General features: G+C 49.4%; 2 protein-coding genes across 3 annotated transcripts in view; one reads left to right on the forward strand and one right to left on the reverse strand.

Annotated features, from left to right (window-relative positions):
- Positions 1 to 5828: 5828 nt before the first annotated feature.
- The window catches only part of LOC311445568 (uncharacterized protein), a 32522-nt gene continuing 11579 nt past the window's right edge, over positions 5829 to 26771 (forward strand). The window contains exons 1-3 of one of the 2 annotated variants that reach the window (XM_084537809.1): positions 9714 to 9763; positions 13519 to 13586; positions 15379 to 15506. The gene's annotated coding sequence lies outside the window, so the exon portion shown is untranslated. Of the gene's footprint in view, positions 5939 to 9713; positions 9764 to 13518; positions 13587 to 15378; positions 15507 to 26771 lie in introns of those variants that run through there. The other variant, XM_084537810.1, reaches the window with a different exon arrangement.
- NPBWR2 (neuropeptides B and W receptor 2) lies at positions 7378 to 8507 on the reverse strand (the record flags this gene model as incomplete). Its single annotated transcript, XM_084537814.1, has 1 exon — positions 7378 to 8507. One exon carries the CDS (start codon positions 8505 to 8507, stop codon positions 7509 to 7511), a length of 999 nt encoding a protein of 332 aa, XP_084393940.1. The 3' UTR covers positions 7378 to 7508.

Consider the following 26771-nt stretch of genomic DNA (forward strand, 5'->3'; position numbering starts at 1 on the left):
GTGTGAGCAGGATTCTTCCCCCAGCAAGGGGAACCTCCTCTGGAAGGCTCCTGGGCTGTACCCTGGTGGTGCCTTCCCCTCCATGCTGGGTGTCCGTGTGGATCCATCGCCGTGACGGTGCAGGGCTCGCCCCTGCTCCTCTGGGGTGCTTCACATCCCTGACCTGAACCTTCTGAGCCATGCCCCGAGGCTGGAATAAGGGCGAGAAGATAAAATGAGGTCCGGAGGTTTCAGCATCAGCCAGTAACCCCAGAGTCACGGCGCTGTGTGAGGAGCAGAGATGTACAGGCTATAAGATATAAGAGCTGTGATGCCAACTGGTGTTCGGCACAGGGTTTTTGGGGGTGGGAGGTGATGTTAGAGGATCTGTAGCCCCTCCTTGCCATGTCTGAGCTGATGCACATCCATTTTGAGTGGCTGCATGCCCCTGCCTTGCCCATTAAACCAGGACTACATGCCTCCTTTGCTTAAAACACGTAATATCATACGGGTTAAAGCCACGACTCATTCTGAAAGAAGGACTTTCAGGATTTGTCTGAGCACTGAGGAGACATGAAAAAGGACTGCTTACAAGGTGGGTACACTCCAGAAGGAGCCCCACGGCTCCTGAACTCCCTTTGTTCCTTTCCTCGCTACCCTGAAGCCTGGATAAATTGCATGACAGAATGAAATGATCAATAAATAGAACAACATGGTTATGTATCTTGGCAACGATGATGCTAATCAGCCATGTAAACTGACTTTGCTCTCTCTCTCCCTTAAAGCAGCGCAGTCCCAGCTGTCTGCAGAGGAGTGATGGGGGCTCTCTGCAGCCCGGGGCACCCAGGTCGCCTTTTCCCCTGCCTTGCTCTGCGAGCAGCCGCTGCCTCTCCCACCGCAGGCAAGGTTTCTGCTTCAGCAACCCAAAAAACTCACTCCTTGGAGTGGAAAATGCAAAATAATACCCCTAACCAGCTAGGACCACCTTCGCCCTAGGAGAACATCTCTCCTGTTTGGCTTTCAGGGTATTTTCTCCTCTGTCCTTGAGCTGCTGTTTGGGTCCCTGGAAGCAAATTCCCTTGCTCCATGCTGGCACTGCTTGGGATGCTCCTGAGCAATGTGCAGGTTGCATCATTTGTGGCTCCATGATGGTGTTATGCATGTCCTTGCTGCTTGTTCCTTCTTGACTCCCCAGTCCTTGCCTCCTCCTGCAGTATATAAGAGCTGGGTGGCAAATCTGACCTGCAGAGCCCGTGCTGGCACCAATTTCTGGCAGCACTCAGCCTGTCCATTAATGCAGCAAAAGGCTTTTTTCCTCCAGTGCATGTAACTGGAGCAAGGGGCTGTAGCTCCCGTGGGGCTGGGGGCTGTGAGGAGCCCTCCTGCCTGCACTCATCCACCGCTGGCACCCAGCCTGGCAGCGTGCTCTGGAGCCAAGAGCCGAGCAGCACCAGCCCTGCCAAACAGATTTTGAGCACGGTGAGGTGAAGGATGAATTGGCAAGAAGCTAAGCAGGCAGCTTGATTTTTATTTATTTATTTATTTTTATTTTTTCCCAAGGAAACCGCTGGCAGAATTAGCACGTTCCCACAATCTGGTCCTTGGATACATCAGCTCACCTTTCTGCTGGCAGCGGAGAGAAGACCCGGCGAAGTTTGCAGCGGCTCTATCCAGGCTATAAACATCGATTTTTGTGTGTGTTTTCAGCCTGCCATGTGCAGTAAGTACTCTAAAAGGACCCTGCCATGCTGATTCACTCAGTGATGAGGAACAAAAACACAAGCCATGCAGTCAATAGGTAATCAAGATTAATGGCTTTTCAGCCTACTTTCCCCCATGTGAAATGAATCCTGCCTTGTGACTCGGCTGTTTAACGTTTGCTCAATTTTAGGCATTAATGGCAACTTCTCCACGCGCACAGGTCATTTGTTCACAGCTTTTGGACTTCCCCTCATCTCGTCATTGCGCTCTTCTTGCTTTGCTTAACCACAGAGAAAATTCCTGGAGATAATCGCGCACCTCCAGGGATTAAGCTTAAAAGAGCAGAAAACGAGCCCAACCTCTGGCTGCTAGCATTCATCCCTGCTCCCTGCATTCCTGCGGCGGTGGGGATGGAAAGGCGAGCAGGGCTGCTCTCCCCACAGTTTGCTTTGGCATCTTCTCTGGGGTTTAGCTTCAATGCGTTCGCCTGGAAAACCACCTCGTGTGTTAGGGATGGAAGTGAGCCTGGTGGCGAGGCTCTGACCTGTCTCATCCCTGCTCCTCCAGCCTCCTCTGCCTGGCTCCTGCTCAGCCTGGAAGGAAGGAGCTTGGCTGAGCTCAGCCCGCAGCACAGAGCTGCCCTCCTTCTCCACCACACAGCGCAGAGAAATGTAATTACACCCGCATCCATCGCATCGATACGAGGCAGCAGCAGGCTGGGTCTCTTGGGACGCTCCATTGCATTGAAATCTGACTTTATTAATTACCAGCCTCTGATCTCATTTGAAGGTTAAGTTTATGAAACCGAATCCTTATTTTTTCGGCGTTCCTTGTTCGTCTGTCTTATTGAATTTTGTCCGGGGGATGTTTGGGGCTTTAGAAACTCCCGAGCTGCCTTGTTCTTCAGCCGTGAGCTGCCCAGGGAAAGCCGCAGAGCAGGGGCAGATGATGATGTACAGAAGCCCTGGCGAAAGAGGGAGAAATAAATTCCAGCTCCAGGAGCTGAAAAAGGAGACACGTCCCTGCTGGGAGCTGTCTTTTGCTGGGATAAAGCTGTGGTTTATTTTGCCCTCCCTGGGGACTCCCTGTCCCCATGCAGGAGGTGCTGAGGGGACACAGGCCAGGGGTGGTGGCTTTCCAGAGCCACGGTCACCTCCGCTCTGGGAAAGCTTTCCAGCTGCCTCTTTATGCAGCGAGCACAGGATTTGGCTTTAGGCACTTATAGGAGTGCCTGTTTTTTATCTAGACATCAAATATTATTTTTTTTTAAAGGGAAAATAGCCGCTAAACAGCTCTTGAAGCTTCGGGCTAGTGCCTAATTCCACTCGAAGAGCTTTGTTAGATAATTGTAATACTTTTCTGAGAGAAAATAGAGCAATTGAGGCTCGTAATTAAAAGCTATTCAGACAGCTTTGATCTTTCTCTCTGCATCTTTGCTTACCAAAAGCAAATGCCAGCGAGAAACTCCTGGCAATATTTACTGCCACTGCACTTGGTGTTTTTCTTTCCCTCCCAGCACAAGTGAGCTGAGGGTGGGAACACCAAGCTTCGAGGAGCTGGGACCCTCTGAAGGCATCAAACTGGGCTCGTTTCACCCCAAACTAGGGGAGAACCTGGGTGGCTCCCTGGTTCCCTGGGTTTGCAGTGGGAGCATCGGGGGCTGGTGGCTCATCAACACCTTTTGTCCCTATCCAGATGTCCCCCAGGATGTCCCCCAGGAGCCCCCAGGATCCCATGGGTGACAATGCAAATGCTATGGACAAGCCAGGCTGTACAGAAAATTGACAAATTATCTCTCTTAGACGTCTTTTAACAACATCAGCTACAGACCCTTCTGCTTCATGTCTTCTGTATTCCTCTATATTGAGTTTTTGCTCATCTATTTTTAATTTCTCTTCTCATTATTTTTTTTTTTTCCGTCTAAATATGCTTGAGAGCCGGGCCTTCATTCCTCGCTGGAGAATTGTTTCATTTCTCACCCAAAATCGTGACCGGCAGCAGGAGATGGCGCGAGGCTGCTCAGGTACCAGGGGATTACAGCTTCGTGGGGGATCGAGCTACAGCACAACTCCAGTGGGCACAATTGACCGAGACGAGCAGAATTTCTTGCTGCAGCATGAAAGCTTAAAAGCAATAGCGATTTCCGATCCCCGCTCCATGTCTCAGGTGCCTGCATTTAATGTCTGTGGTGGGAATATGAGCCCCAATTCCTGTTCCTGGGGTGGAAAATGGCTCTTTTTCCATCTCCTGAGGCTGACGAAGCACAGTCCCCCAGTCCCCAAGGGGCAGGTGATGTCCTGATGTCCTTGCTGGTGGGGGACACGCAGGATCCCCTGATTTCCCCCACCTGCTGCAGCCCCCAGCCGAAAGCCCCCAGCTCCTGCCATAGCCTGGGAGCTGTGAGGTTGCCCAGCACCTTTGCACTCATTCAGGCACCCCAGAAGGAAGCTCATCTTCGGCTTTGGGGCTGAGCTGGTTTCCCTGCTTGATGCATGGCCAGCTGGAAGGGGCTGGAAGGGAGGGAGGGTCGCTGGTGGAGCCCCCTGCGATCCTGGGGACCCTGGGAGGGATGCTTGGGTTTGCAGAGAGATAGCAGATTTATTAGGTGACATTTTAAGGGCATTTTTTTCCCCTGCTTCCAGTGTTCAAAGCACAGCAAAGCTTGTCTGCAGCAAACCAGCCTGATGCGATTGAGACGGATGAATTAGGGTTTCCTGCAGGGTGAACTTGTGCGAAGAGCAGGGAAGGGGTCCCCTCCGCCCTGATTTCTGCTCTCCCAGCAGCAGCAGCAGCAGCAGCCAGGCCTCGGGTGCGTGCTCAGAGGCTCTGCCCAAGCACGCAGCCTCGCAGGCAGCTCCCCTGCGTGCAGCCCAGCAGTGCTGCGGAGCTGCCGGAGCTGCAAAAAGAAGCAGAGAGTGCCGCTTAGTGCCGCGGGGCTGCTGCAGCACAGGGTGCCTTTTGGCATGCACATCACCATCTCCTGCACCCGTGGCAGCAGGACATCCTCTAGAGTGTCCCCTCTCTGGGGGAGACCTCGGCCAGAGCAACCTCTTCTTCCCCTGGGGCATCCCATGGAAGAAAAACAGAGCTGAGGCTCCTGCCTTGAATACACAGAGAAAGGCAGGGCTGCAGGCAGGACGCTGACAACAGCGTGGGATCGCTGGGGCTGCTCAGCCAAATATCTGCTGAGGATGTGGAGAAGAGGGGATCACACCTTTCTTGGCGGTGCTCAGACAGGAGGCTGAGGTGCAGACTGAAATACAGGAAATTTTATTCAAAAATAGGAAAAAAAAGAAAAAAAACACACTTTTGTAAGGGTGGTGCAATACCCAGTGAGGCTGTAGCTTCTCCATGCTTGGAGATCTTTAAAACTGGGGTGGACACGGTCAGGGCAAACTGCAGCAGGGGCTGCTTGAGCAGGGGGTGTCAGGCTCCAGAGGTGCCCCCAGCCTCAGCCACACTGATTCTGTGGCTGTCGTGGCACAGGATTAAAAGGGAAAAACTCCATCAATGATGCTCAGGTCTGAACGAGTGTGATTTCAGCTGGAGAGAGGCTTTTCTGCCCTTCCTGCAGACCTGACGCCGACGAGCAGTGGCGATGGACCTAAGCAGACAATCCAGGAGCTTGGTGGCACCCCAGGAGCCAACTTTGGGGAACCCCAGGTTTTTTTTCCCCCTCTGGAGCCTGTAGCCAGCAGATGGCAGCCGTGCTGAAGAGGTGGGTGCCTGTCTCAGCCCAGGTGCTTGTGGTGCCCAGTCTCTGCTTCGAGGGGGCTTTGGGGCACCCCAGCACCCTGCTGCTGCCAGCACCCACCTCCTGCCTTCAGGAGATGGTCGGGACACGGCCCCCAGCTTTTTGCCCACAATCAGCCACCTGCATTGCCCCAATCCTTCATTTTTTCCCAAAATGAACACTTTTAATGTGGAGAAGGCTACACAAATGACTTCGTGTTCACAAATCTCTTCTGGTTTTCTAAAAGGGAAACGTGGAATTGCCTTTGTGATGTACCAAAGGCTGCTAATTTTGGTGCCAGAGCCCTGAGGGCACTGACAGGCCTGAATCACCCTGAGCAGCCTCACCTGGGGGCTGCCCCAAGCCCCCACCCTCTCCAGGAGCCTTTTTAAGCTGGGTGCTGCCACCAGAGCCCTCCCCTCATAGTGTGTTCTCCCAGATGGTCCTTGGGGTGCAGCCTCCTCTTCGTCCTTGTTTTCTGGGAGAGCCGATGTTCTTGGTATCTTGTCTCGTGGATGGGCTCAGGTAGGTGTGTTGCAGCTTGTCTCTGCCCCCTGTTCTTTTGCTTTACCCTTTCTGCCCCTCCCTGGTGGGGTGCAGACAGCTCAGGACCCACCTTGGTGCCTTTAGGGCCAGGGAGCTTTCCCTGTCCCAAGCTGAAGAAGGGAAAGTGAAGAAAAACTGGGGAGAAAAAGCTTAAGTGTGTCTCATTGTAAATGAGACATGAGGTTTTTTTTTTTTTTGAGGACAGCTTCTTTTGCAAATTTTAAGGCAGTTATTATAGTTTCCTAGGGAGGTTAAAGGATGGGAGACCAAGCTTGCCCCAGGCAGACCCCTTCCTGCAGCCCTCCAGGATTGTGAGTGCTGTGCTCAGCTGGGCCTGCTGCCCTAGCACAGGGCTGGTATCAGGTGTTTTTTTTAGGGTGGTGATGAGTGCAGTGGGTTTTCAGTATTGCTTTGGCTGGAAATTTCCACTCACGCTTCACAAGGTGCTCTGGTGGCTACACCACTGCTCCTGGTGTACCGTGGTCCTGTGGGTCCCCTCCCTGACCTTTAAGCAGGGGGAAACACTGAAACACTGTGCACAAATGTGCATTAAAACTTTTCTGTAAGCTAGTGTGTGGGTCTAGAAGCGTAGCTAAGAGGTTAGAGGTATTTGGGGGCAAGTGAGGTACCTATTTATAAGTATTTGATATTAAATGGAGAGATATTCACCTGTGCTTTGAGCTGGTCAGGGGAAAGCCATGGTGAGGGCAGCAAAACACCTGATTTGTTTGTGGCTTACAAAACACCTGATTTGTTACAAATTGACTTCTGATTTTACAGCAGGTAAAATGCAATACATCTAGCAATGACATGGGACAAGTAGCACAGGGTTTCTTCAGAGAAAGGAGGACTATTTTTTCCATCATGAAGTTTATTCCATCAGTCACTCTTAAATAAATATATATTTGACATTTAACAGAAACAATTAGTTAAAAATAACTTCTAACACAAATCACTACAGTTGCTGAAATATTTATGTGGTGTTGGGTATCAACTTTAAGACACAGGTTTTGCTTTTTGGTTTAAATTTAATTTGTGTTACCAGTTCAGGAAAGAAGAAATCTGGCTGTGGGTGTGTAAAAGACATCCCTCAGTCAAAACCAAGGCCATAACACCTGTGCACACATGGACACGAAATACTCTTGCAAATACTCATCTTGCATCCTCTGTTTTGCTATGACAGTGTGTGTTGGCTCTGCTGCATCAAACCATCCCCCAGATAATTGAGAACCGAACAACCCCTTAATCTGAGAGCTGCTCTTCAGCTTCTCCGTGCTGTACAGCAGATGGCAATAAAGGACTGCCATGGAGCAGAAGCAAACCATTAACAGGGAAGTTCTGTCCTTAGTGCTTTGGGGTGTGTGATTAAAAATAAGACCGTAGCGATGCGATGCTGAGATGTTTGGGGAAAATGCAAGACTTGCAGGTAAGCAGGACAAAATGTGGGAATGATGACAGACATACACATACATTACGTGTAAACTAAAGAGAAGGGTTGTGCATTCAGTAAGTGTTCCCCTAAGTTTGCAAAGTTGTCCCAGCCCCGTGCTTAAGAAGTTCTGCATTCCAGCATCTTCCGGAAACTTTTCCGAAAGCTGTCATCCAGGAAGGCGTACAAGAAGGGATTCAAGCAGGAGTTGGCATAGCTTAGGCTGGTGATGAAGTAGGATATGCCAATGACCATGGAGGTCTGGGGCAAGTCAGTGGTCAAAGCCACGATGGTGGCCAAGTGGAAGGGGGTCCAGCAGAAGAGGCACACGGCCAGGACGATGAAGACCATGATAGTGACTTTCTTCTTGGCTTTGTCCAGGGCTTTAGCATTAGAGTTCAAGTGCATGTTCCTCAGCTTGTACAGCATCATGGTGTAGAGGATGCAGATGGTGGATACTGGGATGGCGAAGCCAAGGATGAGGGTATAGATCCTGCTGGCTTTGAACCAAAACCTTTCGGGCTTGGGGAAATTTAGACCACAACTCTTGATCTCCAGGTCGTCCACGTAGACGTTAGCGAAGATGATGAAGGGGAGAACTATGATGGTGACGAGGATCCAGATGCACAAACTGACGATCCTGGCTGCTCGGTACGTACGATGTGGCATCCTCTTGGACTTGACTGTGGCCAGTACGACCAGATAGCGGTCTATGCTCATGACTGTTAAGAAATAAATGCTGGAGAAGATGTTGTAGTGGTCTATGGACAAGATGACCTTGCAGAGGACTTCTCCAAAGGGCCAGTAGTGCAGGAGGTGCTCAGCAATATTAATGGGCAGGACAAGTGTGAACAAGTCGTCAGCTATGGCAAGGTTCAGGATGAACATGTTTGTCACAGTCTTCATCTTAGGAGCCTTGAGGATCACGTAGATGACAGCGGTGTTGCCTGTGAGCCCAACAGCACAAATCACGGAGTAAATCACAGGGAGGACAACGTAGAAATCGGCTGCTTGCTCTTGGAAGGAGAAGTTGAACCTCATGCTGCTGTCCAGGTAGCAGCTGTTGCCTGCACTGCTGCAGGTGCTGTTCAGACCATCCCAGAGAGAGCTGTTCCCCATGCCTGCTGGTCACAGGCTGCCCTCTGAAGTCACTGAAAGCCTTGCTAGCCCAGGAGGGAAAGCCTTTTATCCTGTGTAGTTAAAAAGCTGCTCTATCATCTGCAATCAGATTATTTCCAAAAAGTGAGTTGAGGCAGCGTGGGTAAATCTCACTTACCTCTGTCTGCCACCATGGGAGAAGTCAGATTTTTTGAAATGAGCAGGGGAAAACAAAAAATGAATGATGCAGAGGGCTCCATGAACAAAGCAAATAAGGCTTGTATCTCCCTATGCAAGTGGAACAACTCCTCTCTTGGAGGGCGTGCAGGTGAGCTGTGGCTTTTCTCTGCTGGGGAGGTGAAGTGGCTCCCGTTCAGCCATCCCCAGCTCAGGTCCTGGGGCTTGCAGGAGTGAGGAGGGCAGGGAGGGAGCTTTGTGCCTGGCCGGCTTCTCTCAGCCCTCGGAGGACTTGAGGGCTGGCTGCTCTCCCACTTGCAGGGCTTTCTTTTCCATGTCAGAGCAGAAGCGTTGTTGTATTTAATTAGTGCCTTTCTTTGTGCTGGGGACTTCAAACATGTTTCTCCAGCTGAGATCACACAGAGGGAGGGAGTTTCTGGTGTGGCTGCTCCTTACACCAGGGGTCCCCTAGCAAGAGAAGGGGAAAATAGAGTTGAAGGAATATTTCCAAAACTTAGAGAGGCTTAACCCACGTTTAAAGTAACTTTTAAAATCAAGCATAGGTTATTATATCAGGCTATGCTCAGTGCATGCATTTGTGGCAGCACACAAAACTTGGCACGGACAGACAAACCTGTGAATCTCCAAAGTTCAGGGCTACCCAGACTGAAAAAGGGGGGTGGGGGGGAGTACCCTGAAAGCAAATCTGCTTTAGAGTCAAAGCAAGACCCCCCCCGCCTGTTTACACCTCCACCGCTATCGCCTGACCCACGCTTCCGAGAACTCCTCCGCAGGGAAGCGAGCAAAGAGCCGACCCCCTGCCAAGATCAAAGGTTTGGCAACTGGTCCCCAGGCTCTGCAGGGAGCAGTGCCTCGCTCTGCTGCTGGTGGCAAGGCAAAGAGATTGAGCAGGAAGAGCAGCGTTGGGCTTGGAGTGCCCCTTACCTGGTGAGCGGCTCCGGCTGCCTCCGGCACCTGCTGCTCCGCACGGCTGAGCCTCTTCCCTCTGCTCCCAGCCGGAGGAGGGTCCCCGGGATGCTGACGTTACCAGTCCTTGCAATCATATCAACATGGTGCCTGTGTGTGCATCGCACGTCGGGGTAATTAACACTCCTTCTCACCAGGGAAAAGGAGGGGGAGAAAGTTCTGTCTGCGCAGGGTGGTTTAAAGAAGGAAGGAGGGAGATGCTGGCAAGCAGCTGTTGCGCCAGGGTGGCTCTCTTTGGGAATGGGGGAGAGGTTTTTGGGGTGCACGGGCAGCACCCGGGGCTGTCACGCTGTGGCTGGTTGAGTGAGGGATGTGTGAAGTGCTGGTGTGTGTGTTAAAATGTTTCACCAGGGAGCACCGGCTGTTTTTAACCAGGGAAGATGCACAAATGTGTGTGGAGGGAGGGAGTGGGAGGAGGGTACACACCATTACAGAGCTCGTAATGAACAAATAAACAGACATACCTTGCCAGATCCCTGCTGGCTTCAGCTGCTCCGGGGGAGCTCAGCTGACTTTCCCCAGCTGGGTCCATCTCTAGGAAAAGCACCTAAATACTGCGATGTGCTTGGTGAGGTGCAGGGGTCCTGCAAAGCCCGGCAGAAACACACTCAGGTTAAATCACAAAGCCAGGAACAGCATAAGATCCCTTCCTTTTCATGTCCCTGTACAGAGGAAAAAAGGAAATCAAGGGTGATTTTAGTTTCCCTTTAGCCTTTTACAAGCAGCACTCAGCTGGAGGCTGCCTGACCTTTGTTTTAGAACCAGGGGAGAGGAAATGTGGGCATCCAGCAGGGCTCTGCCTGCCAGCGTGCAGTGTTGTTCCTGAACCAGACAGTCACTGGTTCAACGAGCCCTGCAGCCAAGGGCTGCATTTGACTTCACTCCTTTTTCTGGGGATGTTTACCCTCTTCTGGCAAGACTTCTGTGCACCAGTAACTGGGATGAACAAAACACTTTACACTCAGAAGTACCTTCTTAAAGGCCGGGGGTATAACTGACTTTTCAGCAGACTGATTTATTTTTTTTTTTTACCTTGCTTGGTGTACAGACCTTGCAGATGTTTTCTGTGTCTCTACCCAAATCCCATCAGCCATCAGACCTTGGTGAAATTAAACAAAATGAAGTTTGCCCACAGGTTACCCATAGCAATGATGGGGGTGTTACTTCAGATCACAGATCCCAAGAGCTGCCCTCGAGTTCTCTTGGGGAAGTTTTTGTAAGCAGTTGTAAGGAAAGCTGGGTTTGGATGGGTCTGCAGCGGGAAGGTAATTTTGGGGAATCGGTTGTCATTGTCAAAGAAAAATAAATCCAGGAAGACAGAAAATTTCAGGAGAATGAAATGTCAAATTTACTGTTTGCACAGAGGTTCTCTGGGGAAAAATGTTTTCTAACAGGAAGAACCTGAGCTTGTCAGAAACTTGCCCAGATCCGAGCTCAGCGTGCGCAGGCAGGTAAGGGCTGGATGCCCAGGGCTCCTTTGGGTTCAGCTGATGTTCAGATGAGGCTGTCACTGTGGGAATGTCATCTGGGGGCTGGATCTACCCACACTGTGAGGCTGCTTGGGGATCCTGGGGGATGAGCTCGTCCTGGAGATGAGTTTGGGTGAGCCTGGTCCCACTCCTTGGGCTCTGACCTTGATCTTCCTTGTGATACGTGGTGCCCTCATTAGAGAGCACTTGCTGCTGCCTTACGAGTTATGGCTCACTTCATTTCCAACGCTTAGAGGAATAATTCTCTCTGGGTGAAGACAAGGGGGAGCCCCATTAGTGCCGGGAGACGGAGGGGAAGCAGAGGAGCTGACGCAGCTCTGCCAGTGTCACCGTCTCCTCTTACAGGGCGTGACTTGTTTGCCTCCAAATTAATTCCCAGAAAAGAGGCTGGCAGCCTGAACAAGCCTTTCAAAGCAAAATCCATACGGAGGATCTTGTGCGTGCTATCCGTCTGACCTTAGAGCAGCTGTTTGCACAGTGAGCAGTTTGCACGGTCAGGGTGTCCCTTGCGCACAGACCACATCCCCCGGAGGGAAGAGGCCAGTGAAATTTCCTTCTTTCTTGAAAATTGTACTTTAAGGTGATGCAGAGAGGTGTGAGGACAGAGGTATGGCTTGTTGCTATTGAAAGGGAGAAGTGTTGTGATCCTGATCTGTTCCTCAGACTGCAAAAGTTTGTTTGCAATAAAAATCCTTCTATTTTCCAACATAAAGCACAGGGATCTGGGAGAGCTGAGGGGCCGTCCTTTCACTCCCTTCACTCTTACCTCAGAATTGGCTTGTGCTGAAGCCCTGAAACCGAGCACCAGTTTCAAGTTCCTGCTACAAAGGATGCAGGAAAAGTTCCTGCATCTTCCCTCTGAGCTATTTGCACGTGGCCTTGTGCAAAGAGCCCTGACACCAGCATGGTGCAAGAGGGACAAGGTTTCTGCCCCGCCAGATCCATGTGATGGAGATGGTTTTAACTCCTGAAACCCATGTTGATAGCATGCAGCTGGGGTCAGCGGTGCAAAGGGAAAGAAAGTGATGAAGAAATGAAGAAAGTGTCTGAAAAAACGGGGCTTGCAGGGAGGGTGTAGTCACACAGACCAGCTGTGGATTTGGGTCACTCCTGCTTTCCTGGACACCTGAAGGAACAGCTTCACTTCCCACCTCTGGAAGGAGGATTTGTGAAGTGCTGGGCTCAGCTTTTGCCCAGCAGCAGCCCTGTGGTGAGACTGGAGCTCTTGTAGTCACCAGGAGTCCTGGGGCTGTTCCCAACCTGATAAGATGGATTCAATTCCCTTCTGAGGGACTGATGGGGACAGGATCCTGCTCCACTGGGCTCCAGCTGCTTTCAAAGAGTCAAGTTCATCTCCAGGACACAAATGAGCAGTGTATTGATTGCACACCAAAACAAAATGTTCTCTGCTGACTGTCTTGCAGACGCTGGTTATTAGGGTGATTTATTTGTATATTTATTCGAGATGCTGTGGCACCGCAGGTTAATACCCCAGACCGACTGTGTCAAACCATCTGTAAGGGATGGTTTCTGGTGAGCCACGACAGAGTGAGGTTATTTATGGCAGGACACCTTGGAGCTTCTTGTCCTGAGATGCACTGGTCCCTGCCTGGGTGTTTGTGGGGTTTAGGCACCGTTACCCCCAGTAACCTCCTGCTCCTCCTCTGTGTGGCACTGGCTTGGCAGAGGAGCAGTCAGTGAGTGGTGGAGTGAGCTGGAAAGGAGAAATCCAGGCTTATTTATCACCCATGTGCTGGGTGTTTCTGCCTTTGACCATGATCCAGGACATCTGCAGCAGCTTCCCATCCCTTCTGGGCCAAAGCAAACAAGTTGGCTTGGGTGGGTGATGGTGCCCACCTCGTGGGACATCCCTGCGAGCCATGTGGAGGGTGCTGGTTTTGCTGGGGGATGGAGCAGGCATCTTCATCAGGAAATTGGTGAGCTGGGGGTCAGGAAAGTGCCTCTGAATGGTGAATACCGATTGTGATGGATCCAGCAGCTGCCAACATCCAGCCTGCCGCAAGCTGGAGTGAAGGCAAAGTGCTACTGGAGGTGCTTTGGAAAAAAAAATAAAAGGAGTAATGAGTCCTATAAATGGCCTGTTCTTGTCAGGTGAGTGATATATCAATAACTGCTCCATAGCTGCCTCTGCAGGGGAGCGGTTAAGATAAATGTTGTGTGAGTAATTTGCTCGGGCCAGCGGTGAGGGGGGGATAAAAGGCACAGAAGTGGGAGGTGGTGGGTGGCTGGAGCTGCTTGCACCTTCCTGCGGGGCTGCCATGGCCAGGAGCTTCTTCACGGCTCTTAATAAACCCAAAATCTTCTGCAGGACAGGGGTTATCTTCTGGGCTTTGAGCTCTCGCTGTTCCCTATCTCAGGTTTCTTCCATCAGCCCATGTGAGTCACGGCTTTCATGCAAGCTGGCTTCAGGACCTGTACCCACGAGGTAAAAAAAACATCATGTGATGGTGCCTTGTGCTGGGGTGCTCCAGGGTACAGCTAATTGCTTGCTTTCACAGTCATCTTGGAATGCTGTTAACCCTTGAACCTATCAATTACCACTGAAATGTTAACAGGATTAGGTTTTCCTCCCAGCTGTCAGAGCAGATAAGCACAAAGTAGATACCTGGGGGTTCTCCAGCACAGTCGTTTGGTTTGCAGAGGTGGTGAGCAAGGCATAAGGAGCAATCCTACTTTAAAAGGACCTGAATATGACTTCAGAAGGAGAAATAAAAGCAGGTTAACTGCCCTAAGCGATGGGTGGAAAAGAAGTGGGTGTGATGAAGCAGAGTTTTGCTGTTCTTCTCCTGGCTCCTCATCCACGAGGCACCTTCTGGTGTCCTGGGGTTCTGCGGGACACACGTGCTGGTACCACACTGCACACCAGCACCCCGTGCAGGAACTGTACCTCATTTACTTGTTATTAAACCACTTATTGCAGAGCTGCTAATGGCCCTCGGTGCCTCTGAGCCACTTTTAGGTGGTACAAGTTGCTGCTTTCACTTCTTTTATTATTTTTTTTTTTTTTTAAACATCTAAAATGTCACTTCTGGGAGGTCACCCTCTGTCGCTCCAGGTCTTGCTTTGAGAGCTGTGTGGCCGCAAACCCAGGCGTTGCAACGGGGTTAATGCATCCGCAGAAAGCCAGCACGGAGCTCTTTGGGGATGCTCGCTGGGGAGCAGGCTCTGTGCAATATATTCCAATATCTCTAAGCAACAGCGAAATGTGTCACCTCTTCTGCTTAAGTAGCAGAGCTCGTCTGGCCTAAAAGGCTAATCATCGGAGGGTTATGGAGTGCAAATTGCTGCTGAATGAATTTGCTTTGTTCACTCGGCTCCCCTTCCCCACTGGTGTTATGACAGAGAAATGACTCATCTCCATGTTAATACCATGTTTTAGAAAAATGTTTTAATATTTTGTACAGTGTTCATTGTTTAGATTTTTTTTTTTTTTTTTAAAAAGCATGAAATCTGTCTTCTGGCACAATGTATTCCAGGGTGATTGCACAGAGCTGGCACCTTTCGATGAATGCTCTTCAGGTCAACTAAGATAGCAGGTTACGAGCTTGATACCATCAATTATATTTGGGGGTGGAAAAAAAAAAGGGAAAAGCAGGAGGCTGGGTTTGAGTGTAGCCAAACTTGACTCCACGGCTTTGAATGAAAATCATCTATTACAGCTCATTTTTGCAGCTTGTGCCTGCTTGACTAGGGCATCGCAATTTGTGTAGCCAAATACCTGCTAATGATAATTCAGTTTTTGAAAGCGTGATCCTCGTTGAGTTGCAGCATGAGATGGAGCAAATGAAAGTTGCATACCAGAGGCGAGCCTCAGTAGGAAACGGTGTGTAGTGAAATGCCAAACAAGCAAAATACACCGAAAGGCATTGCTGTGGATTGAGGTTTCAAGCTGCTCCATCCTCCTCATCTGCACCCTGTGGGCATAGATGTAATGGGCATTTGGCTCCAAGCAAATGAAGGTGGGGGTAGTTTTGTGGTTATTTCTGGCCCACATACTAAGAGAGGCAAAAATAAATAATTAGGACCTGATTCATCTCCCTTTATACCTGATTTGGACCCCAAATCCCAGGCAGCCACAAAGCAACCCCCCTAGAATAAAATTCCCTGGGGAAATGAAGCTGCCAGGTCGCAGCATGCTGTTTGCACTGTGTGTGTGTGTGTGGGGGGGGGAAATCTGCTCCCAGACTGAAATCCTATTGATGCAACTTTAATTCTAGGCAATCAAATCACAGAAGGTGTTTCAGATTCTTGTGGAGGCGAAGCAGGGAGGAAGAAAACACCAAATCTCTTCCATAGAGAACAATTTCTGAAGCACGGAGCTCCCTGGGGCCAGGCCTCCTGCCAGGTGAGTAATTCCAGACAAGCTGATGGAGCCAGGAGGAGGCTTTCAGTGCTGGGGGACTGTGTTAGGACCAAATAAATCTTTCCACTCAATACCAGTGTCCCTCAGTAATATCAGAGGGTCATCATACTGGCACAGACCACGTGTGGGCTTTGTGAGATCTGGCTCCTCAATTTCACTTTCAGGTGGACAAAAAGGGTTTTCCTGTAAACGCTCCCTTCCCACTGGTTTCTGCAGGCTCTCAGCGAGGCTCCTTGCCAGGAGGCTGGTTTTTGTAATAAGAATCGCTTGCTGCTTGTAAATGCTAAGTGATGCGTTTCTCTGCCTCGGATGTCAGGAGTTACGGGAGCGCACGCCGTACAGAAACACTCCCCAACTGCATCAATAACCTTTTTGTGTTGCTTAGTGAGTACTAGATAACTGCTGAGCGGTTTCATGTCTCCGCAGGTTACTTAGCAATCAATTACTCGTCTGTCCTCCAGAACATCCTAATTTACTGGGAGGATGCAATGAACTCCTCGCTGCAATCAGGGGCTGGCAGTGCTGCTTCCCGGCAGGTTCGTGGGTTTGGCTGAACCATGCAGCAGCTGGGAGTGAGCAGGAATAGAGGTTTTTACAACCTCTGTGTGCTGCTTTTTGGGGGGTTAAGACTGAGCATCCCTGATGTGTGGCCAGGAGTGAAGGTGAGGAAGCTGTAGGTCTGCAGGAGCATCTCCTCTGTTTTCTGTGCAGCTTTGCAGCACTCCTTGGCCTGCTCCATACGATGTGGAGATGACAGGGTCCTGCCACAGCCCTGCGAGGGTCCTGGGCTGGAGGGAAACTGGTGTGAGAGGCAAACCATCAGTCCTTGTGGTGTGAACACCAGCTTGTCTGGGCTGCAGGCTTAGCAGCTGGGCTAACAGCGTGCCTGCTGCTCCCTCCAAGCACAAGGGAAGGCAAACTCATGCAAACCATAATAAAAAAGGTTACAAGGGCATGTCTTGTCCCATGTGTGCTTGGAGTTAGCACCCAGGAGGCTCAGGTGATGCAAGGGAACTTAAATGGTAAAGCTCAGCTGCGGTGCAGTGAACACGTTTGTCTGGGAGGCTGCCAGCAGCCACTTGTGAAGCAGTTAAGAGAAGAAAACTGCTGTAGAAAGCTCCTCGAAGGGAAAGCTGTCCTTGCTCTCCATTCATTGTGCACTTGGTTCTCTGGTATTTGCTCTCTGCAGCAGCCCTTTGGCCCTGCAGCAGTGCTGCAGGAAGGGAGAGGAGGAAAAAAACCCAGGGAAGTGCCACGCACCTGATCGCAGGGAGCAATTCCACACAGGCTGTGTCTGGGGACAGGCACTAAGGCTTTCCTCAATAATTATTTCTGGTCTCTCACTCTACGGTGATGAAGGAAAATAAGCCTTGGGGCTTTTTATCACCCTGCATTTTCCATCGTGCTGCTCTGTGGGGCTGCTGCTCCTGGTGTTCCCGTCCCTGCATTTCCTTTCCTTGCTGCCCTGGGGCACCTGAATAATGGAAACTTCATCATTTTGTCTGTGTTGAAATCCACAGAGAAGCTTATGGGCTTGTTTTCAGTGTGAAAGCAAGCTCAGTTTTACCCATTTTATAGGGAGGAAAACATAAGGTAGGAGAAAGACAGGCAATCGACAGATGCTTTTCATGTGGTTGCAGGGAGGGAAAACACAATTACGGTGCGTGAGACACATAGTTAACGTAAAAGCAACAAAAGTGACCCAAATGGCAAGCCAGCAGCTATTGAGCTGGCAGCATTGTCAGTAATGGAGCTGCTCTGATGTGCTGCTGTGCCGGCTCCTTCCCCGTGCACCGGGCTTTTATCGCCGCTGCGCATCCCAGGCTGCTCTGTTGCTGTCGTGCAGCCTGTTCTTAGAAAACAGGTCGGCTCTTTTAACACTCTTGAGCATTCGAGTGAGTCCAGGAGATGTCGGAATGGGTTGATAAGTGGCTCTGCGTTGTCTTGGCTGTTGGGTGTTTTGCTCAAATTGCTGCTTCCCGAGGCTCTGCGCTGTGATGGAGCTGTTGACTCGCGCCCAAGCAATCCCAGGCACGCAGCTTTTGAGGGAGGCGGAATAGCTGAAGAGAAAAAAGGGCTGGGAGATTACCTGTTCGGGGGAAATGGCAGAGAAAAGATGTTCTTGGATGAGCTCCTGCCCTCTGGGATCCCGTGGGTGCCGTGGTTTGTTCCTGCCGGGGCCTCCTGGCTGGGCAGGTTTGTCACCGCAGCTGTGCTGCTTGGAAAGAATAAATCGAGGCATGTTTTCCCCTTTCATCTCCCTTTTTTTTTTTTTTTTTTTGTCAGGAAAACCGGGATGTCTTCCTGCTGGATTTCACAAGCAGGAAATCAATTGCTGAGAGGTTCCCGCTGGGAGATTTGTGTCTCATGAAATTCATGCCGGGGGCAGAGAGGCAGGCTGGGGAGCTGGGGACGACAGCTCTGTCTTCCTCCTCTCTGCTGCTTTAATTGTTTGTAATGACTTAATAAGCAGCACTAAACAGGAAAGCTGATCCTTCCCTGCAGCAAGCACAGGCATGAGGCATTTTATTAACTTTCCTAGAGCCTCTGCTTGGAATTTCTTTGCTGTATTTTTCTTTTCTATGGCCTCCATCCAAAGCCTCTGGAAATTGATAGGAAAGCTGCTGTTGACTCTGTTGTATCGAGGCTCCAAGTATTGAGCCAGAACCAAATCAGGTGGTGATCTTGGAGGGAAATAGCATGGAGAAATGGCATAACTCACAGCCATGAAAGTGTCTGCGCCTTGGCACCCTGTGTATGCAGGTGTATACCAGGGGGAGAGAGCAAATTAAGCATGAAAAGCGCTATTTGCTGAAGGATGGCTGGGAATAGCTGGTCGTTCAGGCTGGGAATGAGGAGGAACTCCTGGCCATCAGCAAGAGGAGATGGATGGAGAGCTGCTGTGCATCCAGCTCCTATTTTCAGCTGCAGACACTGCCCCAGCTGTGAGTGTGTTCAGTGATGGTATGCAGGTGAGGCGAAGGAGTTTGCCAATGATAACTTATGGAATTTTGTCCAATGGCTGGAAAATCCAGCCTTTGATTTCAATATCCCGAGAAATGTCTTCTGTCTTGTAAAGAAAATTAAATGAATTTAATCTTCTGGCATTTAAGTTAGTGTTAAGCTACAGCATTGTCCCCAGCAGATGCCATCTCCCTTCCACACAGGGATGGAGCACAGCATCGCCCAGCACCATTTGTGCCAACAAACATTAACCCTCCAATTTATTCTCGGTAACAGCACGTGGGGCTCGGCAGTGAATGGGTGCTCTTCTCTGGCCAGTGGGCATTTATCACCCGTGAGCTACCCTGCAGCAGTGACGTGGAAGAAAAGCAGAGCCCAGCTCCTGCCCTGACCTCAGGCTGGATCCTACAGGTCCCACCTCACCCCTTGGGTGCCCCTGGCTAGATTCGCATGTGCCAAAATCACAGCCACACGCGTCCTTGCGAGGCTGCGTGGGACTTGATGTGACATGGAGACATGCACCTCGGTGTCAACAAGGTGACACTTTAATGCTGCTGCTGTCGGCTTGTCAGGCAGTGCCCACACAGCCTGTCAGCAGACATCAGGGGAGGAGAAGGCTCGGGAGAGCAGGGATGAAGTGCCACACGCCACCCTGTGCTGCCAAGGGCCGGCTGGGAGCCAGGACTGGGGGGTGACCTGCGAGGGGCTGTTGGCCGTGTCAGTGACAGACTAATAATTATCTTTGCACAAAGGTGAAAAAGCAGCAGTTCGCATGGCCTGAATAAGCAGATCTGATGATTCTTGCTGCGCGTTCCAGGAGCTGTGCTGATCTCATTTGCTCTGAAAAATTATCTGTGCAGCTTAGCTGGGAACAATATTGAAGTCCTGAACCTACCTATAAAAGTCACACATAATCCAGGAACAAACCTTTGTCACCCATGTTTTTGTTTTGGGTTGATTTCTGCTCTGTACAGAGGGTGCCCAGATTGCTGCATGGGTGGGAAGTGGTGGCTGAGCTAGGTGGGTGTGAGGACTCTTTTTGGTGGAAAGCCACACTTCACAGGGCCATAAAGTGGGTGTCCTGGCACTTGGCAAAGAGGAGAAAATCCTTTCTGCTCAGGCTGAATGGCAGCGAGCTAGATAAGCAGGAAATGAAGCTGGAGGACGGCAACTAGCACGAGAAAATCAAAGGGGAAATGACAGCCCAGGTTTGTCTGTGTCACGCTGCCGAAGATTAATAAAAGCAGAGGGGCAGATGGTGTGGCAATCTCTCACTGCTTGCTGAGCTGATTAATGCTGTCTCACTTTTCTTGCTGTTTTTGCCTGTTATGCTGACCCACGTTTCAGTATTTGATGAGGAACATGGGGCTGGGGCCAGGCTCCTCCTGCTGCAGCCCATGTGGGCTGCAAGTGTACTGGTGGTCCTGAGCCCACCTGTGCTGGGGGTGCAGCTAAACCCTTCCAAAAGTCACTTTGGGCAAGTCAGGCCTTGTTTACCTTTCCTTGAGTTTGGTGTTGTAAACTTCACTGGTTGTTTCTTTAAAAAAATAAAAATAAAAAGGAGGTGTTTGTACTAGCTGCGTGGGTATTGCAGGCTGTGTACGGCTGATTCCTGGGGGATCAGCATGAAAGCCACATTTACCAGCTGCTCCAAAATAAACCTGACAGGAGAAATATAAAAAGTGATGAACAGCAGCGAGCTGCAGCTCTGTTGGGGTGAAAGAGGCATGTGGGGTGGCTGGATCTGGCATTCCCCTGCTCCTGCACACCATTAGATCCTGCTGGAAGCCTCTTGCACAACCTTGCTTTGTTATAAATCATCCCTGCAGCATGGTTGTTTCCTGAGGTGGATTCAGGCCCAATCCTTTTGGCTGCTGAGTATCCATGGAAAGTCCTGTGCATCTTCAGACCCAGCACTGTGAAACAGCTTAGTCCCCTCAGGCTGCTCTTCAATGGAGGTTTTCAGTCTGCAGGATTTTTTTCTGCCCACAAACAGGACTTGATTTGTATAAGATGAAGCATTTTGGGTTCCTTCAGCTCCCTCATTGTTGTATGCAATTGTTCATGCACGTGGATGAAGTTGGGTAAAGAGAAATCATATTCCTGGATTGCCTTTCTACCTACCAGTCACTCAGATAAGCACAATCCTCCCTTAATGAGGATTAGACCCAGGGTCTGAAAGCTCCTGTGATGCCTCCAGCACTGCTCTGTGCATGGAGTCAGAGTGTGCAGGATGAGCAGTGGGACAAAGGCACGTGAAAGGCTGGAGAACAGAGGGTGTCAAACCAATCCATCCTCCTGGGAGGGATGCAAAGACTCACTCACAGATCGCAGACTCAGGACTGTGCTTTCAGCCAGCTTCCAATTCCATGTATTAGAAACACCAATGCGTTTTCTCATAGTAATGAAAACAGCTGAAATAATTATGATAATAATACTTATAATTAAAATAATAACATAATTATTCACCACTCACAATTTGTTTTCTGGTTTGTCCTCACCCTGCATCTGGCTTCAGGTTACCTCTGTCCCCACAGCTATACAAACAGTGTGGAATAGCCAAATAACCACAAAAAAGACAAATAAAAAAGACAAACCTTATTCTGCAGTGCTTCGAGCAAACAGGAGCACGAGGTGATGGAGTGTGTATAAGGGCTGTGGGTGTAACAGCTCAGAACGTGGCAGAGCAGTTTTATATTATTTTTAGAGATCTGAAAACATTGTTCCCAAAACAATCTCCCCCTCCTCTGTGCCGTCGTAAATTGTGAAACAGAAAAAAAAAGGAGAAAATAGCAGAGGTTTGATTAAACTGGCTTTTTTCGGTCTTAAAATAGTATCAACTTGATGCTTGATATTTTAGAAATTGGATTAGTAGCATCTATTTCATCCCACCAGAGGGGTGGATTTAAGGCTTCCAACAACAGAAACGCTGGGTGCACGAGCGCAGTTTGCCAGCCCTGCCACCCTGGTATCTCGTCGTACTATTTTAAGCAGCCTCAGCCAGATGTATAAATACACCGGTACAAACAACAACAGAAAGCAAATGTTCCACCAAATGGGGAAAAATAAGAAGGTGGGGTGGCAGCCCTTTCCAAAGAGCCCCGGTTGATTTTGAAGAGAACAAAAAAAGGCTCGGCGTGCTCCTTTCCGTGGAAAATGCAGATGTTTAATAGAAATATATTTTTGGGGCTGTTGGTAAATGCGCTACGCTTTTAGGTCTGGGAGGAACAAACACTTTGTTTTCCTGAGATGCTGCCTTTGAGAGGAGAATTGCAAATATCCTGGGTTGTTTTGTACGGTGGATCAAATGGTGCCGGGCTGTGATTGCCTCAACTTTGGGATGTTGGCACAAGGCAGGCAAGGAGCAGCCGGGTGTCTTTGCCAGGACCGCTGCATCCGCAGCATAATCCAGCGGAGCTTTTTCCTCCTGCAGTCTCATTTGTAACCCGAGGTACTCCAGGGCTCTTGAACTTGACGGCTGTGGAAGTTAATCAGTGTAATTACTGACAAATGAACTTGCTGCCTTCTTCTGAGCATGGGTGTGATGAGCGTGAGGTAACCCTGGGAGCGCTCGCCAAGAGGGGGCTTGTTCTTTGGCAGGGAGGGGAAGGAAATTGGGCTTGTAGTAACCAGGGCGACTGGGCTTCCTGGGAAGAGGGAAAGAGGCAATTAAAGACGTGAGCTCTGCTTGGGATTATTTGCATTGTTAGCCTCAGCACTTGGAGACGAGGCTGCTGCCTCGAGAGCTGTGGAGCGCAGCATGTCCCTGACCTGCTGCAAGCACCAAGGGCTGAGTCAGTGGGCAGAAAATTGATCCCATGCCAGCCACTGGCTCTCACCTTCCTGGTTTTGGGAGGTTTTACCTGTTTTTTGAGACTTTTTTTTTTTTTTTTTTTTTTAATGTCATCTCTGAGATACCCTATCTCTCAGGTGCAGCCCTGATGAGGCACAATGTTGTGCCTTGTGTACCATGCAGGATTATTCTTAATAAGCCACATCTTTCCTCACCTTTACTCTTATGCTTCTTGACTCCTACCTTGTAATGCAAGAAACTATGAATAAACCAAAACCAAACAAAACACAAAACCCACAAAAACAATGGACAGGGAATGGGTTAGGCATGTAGGAAAAGAAGTGGAGGCATGCCTCGGGTTGCCTCTACCTCTTGTTCCCCTCTCACACAAGCCCCCTTCACTTCTCATGTTGCTTGCAGCATGTGCTCAGCTGTTTTCTCATCGTCTCCCTGGACTTGTTTCTGCTCTGGGCATCATGTTTGCTATTTGTTAGTTGCTGGTGGTTTTTTGTTGGTGTTTTGTTTTCCCCGTGTTTCTTTAAATTGTTTTCCTTCATTTTCCAACCTGTTGGAGTGATGTGCTTTCCTTACCTTTTATTATTTGATTTTTTTTTTTTCTCTTATTCATTTTATTCTCTGGATTCAACTTCCCACTTGCCTTGTGGCTGTTATGTGTCAGTTACATGCATATCAATTAATTCTCTGCTGCCTGCCTCAGCCAGCTCTTGCAAGGGGCCGAGCAGCTCTCTTGGGTCCATCCCATTTTATGGAGATGCCTTTAAGCTGCCCATGTGCTTGGACAACTCTGGTGGGAAAAAGCCTTGATGTTATAGGTGTGAAGTGACAACTCTCCTTGCAAGGACAGGAATATGGTTATCCTCCATTTCCACGACAAATCGACCACTTCAGTTTGGGGAAGATCTGGCTCAGGTTGGCAAAAAGGAGCCTGCTGGAGGCACGCAGGCTTGGTGGGATGGCAGCAGCTCCTCGGGATTCGCGGATTTGGGGCTGGGCCTGCTGCACCACAGGGTGTTGCTTTGGGGTGCTCGGGCAGTGGGATCAGGCACCCCTGTGAGATGTGTGTAGGGAAGGGTTGTGAAAAGCCAACCTGCTTCGCTTAGGTTGCCAAAGAAAAAAAGAACATGTTAATGGTATTTTGGAGAATTTGGGGATCCTTCTCGTTTCTTTGCCCCCTTTGTATGAGGACTAGAAAGGCAGAGCTCATGTGATGAAAATCCCGGCTTTATTATTATTATTTTTTTGCAATGTTTTCATCACAGCAGGAGTCAGGCTAAGAGGATGTGCCTGTCTTTGCCTTAATGACAGTAACGATGACAGCGGGAAGCTGGTCAGAGGTACATCATTGCTCTGTCCTTAATTTTCCCTGCAGAACCGAGGGTGATTTAATAAATGAGGCACAGCCAAGACCTTTCTCTCATCTTCTGCTCATCAAGCAAAACACCCCCCCCCCCTCCCCAGTCACACTTCAGCTTCAAATACGTCATTTGCATCTGGCTGACCTTGGCTCTCCCCTACCCAGGGGAAGCTGAAGAGGTGGGAAGCCAGAGGCTGTGGTGGGTGAATCATGAAATAGCAACCAGTGCCTGCTCCTGAGCAGGGTGTGCTGGAGAAACATCGTGTGCTGTGCCACGGGAAGACGAGAGCAAACAGATTAAACTGAAGATAAAAAGATAGGAGGGCACCTAGTCAGCTATTGTTGAAGAAAACGTGGAGAGGGGAGGAAAAAATAGCATTAAAAAGTGCCAGAGATCATTATTAACTGCAGCACAGGTCCATGGCTCTTCTAATAATAGGGTATGTAGTGAATGCTAGAAATGATACAAGAAGGTGTTGAGTGGGGGCTTTTACTGAATGGTTAGGTGAAACAAAGGAATACTCTTATACTCATTCTGGTAGAAGTTTTATTCTTATTTGAGCAAGATGCTTTTTTTTTTTCTTTTCTTTTTTTTTTTTTTCTTTTCCCCCTGAGATAATAGCCACACTGAATATACTGAAATATCTTCCCTATTAGCTCCTGCAGGATCTGGATAAAGCCCTCATTCAGGTAAACTTGAATCTAATGTGTGTCTGCATAGTAATAAGTTAAATTGGAGCTATCAAAGTGTGGCAGGAGTGCAGATGTGCTGAGGGCTGCTATAACTCGCTCGCCTGCAAGTAGGCAGAGTAAATTAAGAGTGGATGAGCCATGAGTTTGAGCAGAGCAATTATAAATTATGTCAGTTTAAGGGGAACATTTAAGTAAATTAAGCTAAGGGGCTGTCTTTAGTGCAAGCCAAGGTTTAAAACAGGCTTCTGCTGAAGAGGACTTTGTAGACCTGGCTCCGATCAGACCTGCAGATATGAGCATCCAGCAGCTCGAGGCAGCTCAGGGCTTGAGCAGCGTTTTATGGCCTTGGCCTTGACTCTTGGGCTATAAAAGCTCCTGTGAAATGAGCACTAAAGTTATAACTCCCCAGAGAGTTCTCAGAGCCCCAGCTGAGAAAGGTCTACCTGGATTTTGGGGACAGGATCTCAGTGCAGAGCACATACACGTGCCATCAAACTGCATCAAAACACCTTTATGGGGGGTTCGTTCCCAACACCGGTCACCTGCCGTGTTCTTTGGGAAGGAACAAACTTTACAAGGCATAGTTAAAAGAATTTCTCTGGCAGGTTCACAGCTGTGCGAACGTTAATAAACCCAACTGGCTATTTACTGTGCAGTAGCCACTAAGCAATTATGTTTTGTCTGTAGGCAGCCTAATGAAACCAGCAGTTAACGACCTAATGAGAAGAATTTAAACCAGCCCACTGTTCCGCAGAGGCATCACTTTGCTCTCCCTGGTTTCCCTGCACTGTGTGTTTTCTGGAGGAGTTTAGAGCTGGTAAAAGAAAAATAAACAGCCTCATTTTGGAGGAGTGGTGATGCATGTTCCTGTAGTGGAGTTTTGCACATGCGTGCCCAGATGTTACGGCACTGGGGTCACATCACAAAGTCAATGTTTCTGCAGGAGCTGGCAAGCAGGGAGCTGTGTGCTAACACAGCACGGGAAGAGCTGAGTGATTTTTATTATATTTTTCGGCAGTTCTCTCTGAGCAAGGCAGAAATCTCCTCCCCTCCCAACACAGCGTGTCGGTGTCACAGCAGGGCAGCAGAGTGCTGAGGGCAGGATGCGTCAGTGAACAGGAGATGGATGGAGAGCCCAAACCATGACTTGCTACTAACCGCAGATGCCCAGCATGCCCTGTCTGTTCCCCAAAGTGATGGTTTTTGGAAAGCATCCACCGTTTTTGTGCTGCTGGAGTGCCCGGAGCCTCTCTTCCTTTGTACGAGGCAGCCTGAAGGGTCACGCTGCTAACGAGCAAACTTGTTCAGTCCTTCTCCGGCTCATCAGCGAGGAGAGGACGAAGTCATTAGCCATCTGTGCTGGGGTAATTACGCAGCACAGCCTGGCAGGCAGCCAGCAGGCAGGCAGGGGCTGCTCTGCCCATTGGGACTGATGCTGATTTTCTCCTCTGGGGCTCAGCGCAGCTCTGGCAAAGGGGCTCAGGCTGCTTGTCCTCTCAGGTGCCCTCCGAGCCCAGCAGAGGTGGGCAAGGAGACTGCTAGCATGAGCTCTAACTCTCTGCTGTCCCTCTCTTATTTTTGTTTCTGGTTTCTGTAGCCTAAAAAGCAAAAGTTTGCATCCTTTACTGCCCCAGCTCAATGTGGATATTGTGGTATCTGTATGGATAGCTAACCCTTTTTGTGTAAGTTGATAAATCTTTAGATCAAAGATGCTCTGAAAGCTGCTGTGCTGGTTATAATTCCAGGTTGTTTTTGATACAGCTTTCCACTGACAGCAGTGAATTGTTTTCTGGTTTCTTTGAATGGTCTGACAGTCTTTTGGTACGTAAGGAACAGAAGAATGTATTTTACCTTCATTATATAAATTATTATATGATGTCTAGCCTCTTTGTCTTTCTTCTTCAGTCCTAAACAGCATGCTCACTTCAGTGTGTGCTTTTAATTGTTTCCACTGCTTATCAGTAGACTTTTTGGTTCTGCCAGGCATGTTTTGAGCCAGGTGTCTGTGACTCACTGCAGCATGCACTAGGCATCAAGTCAGTCTAAAGAGGAACTTCAGGATGTGTTCAGCCCTATTTTCTCTTCCTCCCTGTACACTTACTATAGGTTTGTTATGAACACTCTTGTTTGCCAAGCCCTTGCTTGTGGCTTAATCCCTTTCCTGAATAATCAGTTGTTGGGTTTTAATCCCTTCTCATCTGTGAGGTCTGAATTTTGAAGTGCTCTGCACATGCTCTCATACTCATCCTGTGCTGTCCTTGATGGGAATGTTAGGCCTTCATGGATCACTTTTCAAGCATGTCCCGAGAAAGGTTTTTGAGATCTTTGAAGGGTTTTTGGTGTGGGAATTGCATCCCTAGTGTTTGATGGGGGTGGCTGTTGCCCGAGTTGTGAAGCCTGCTGAAAAATGCTGTTTCTTCCC

This window comes from Aythya ferina (assembly GCF_964211825.1).
Source record: "Aythya ferina genome assembly, chromosome: 16".
Classification (NCBI taxonomy): Eukaryota; Metazoa; Chordata; class Aves; order Anseriformes; family Anatidae; genus Aythya; species Aythya ferina.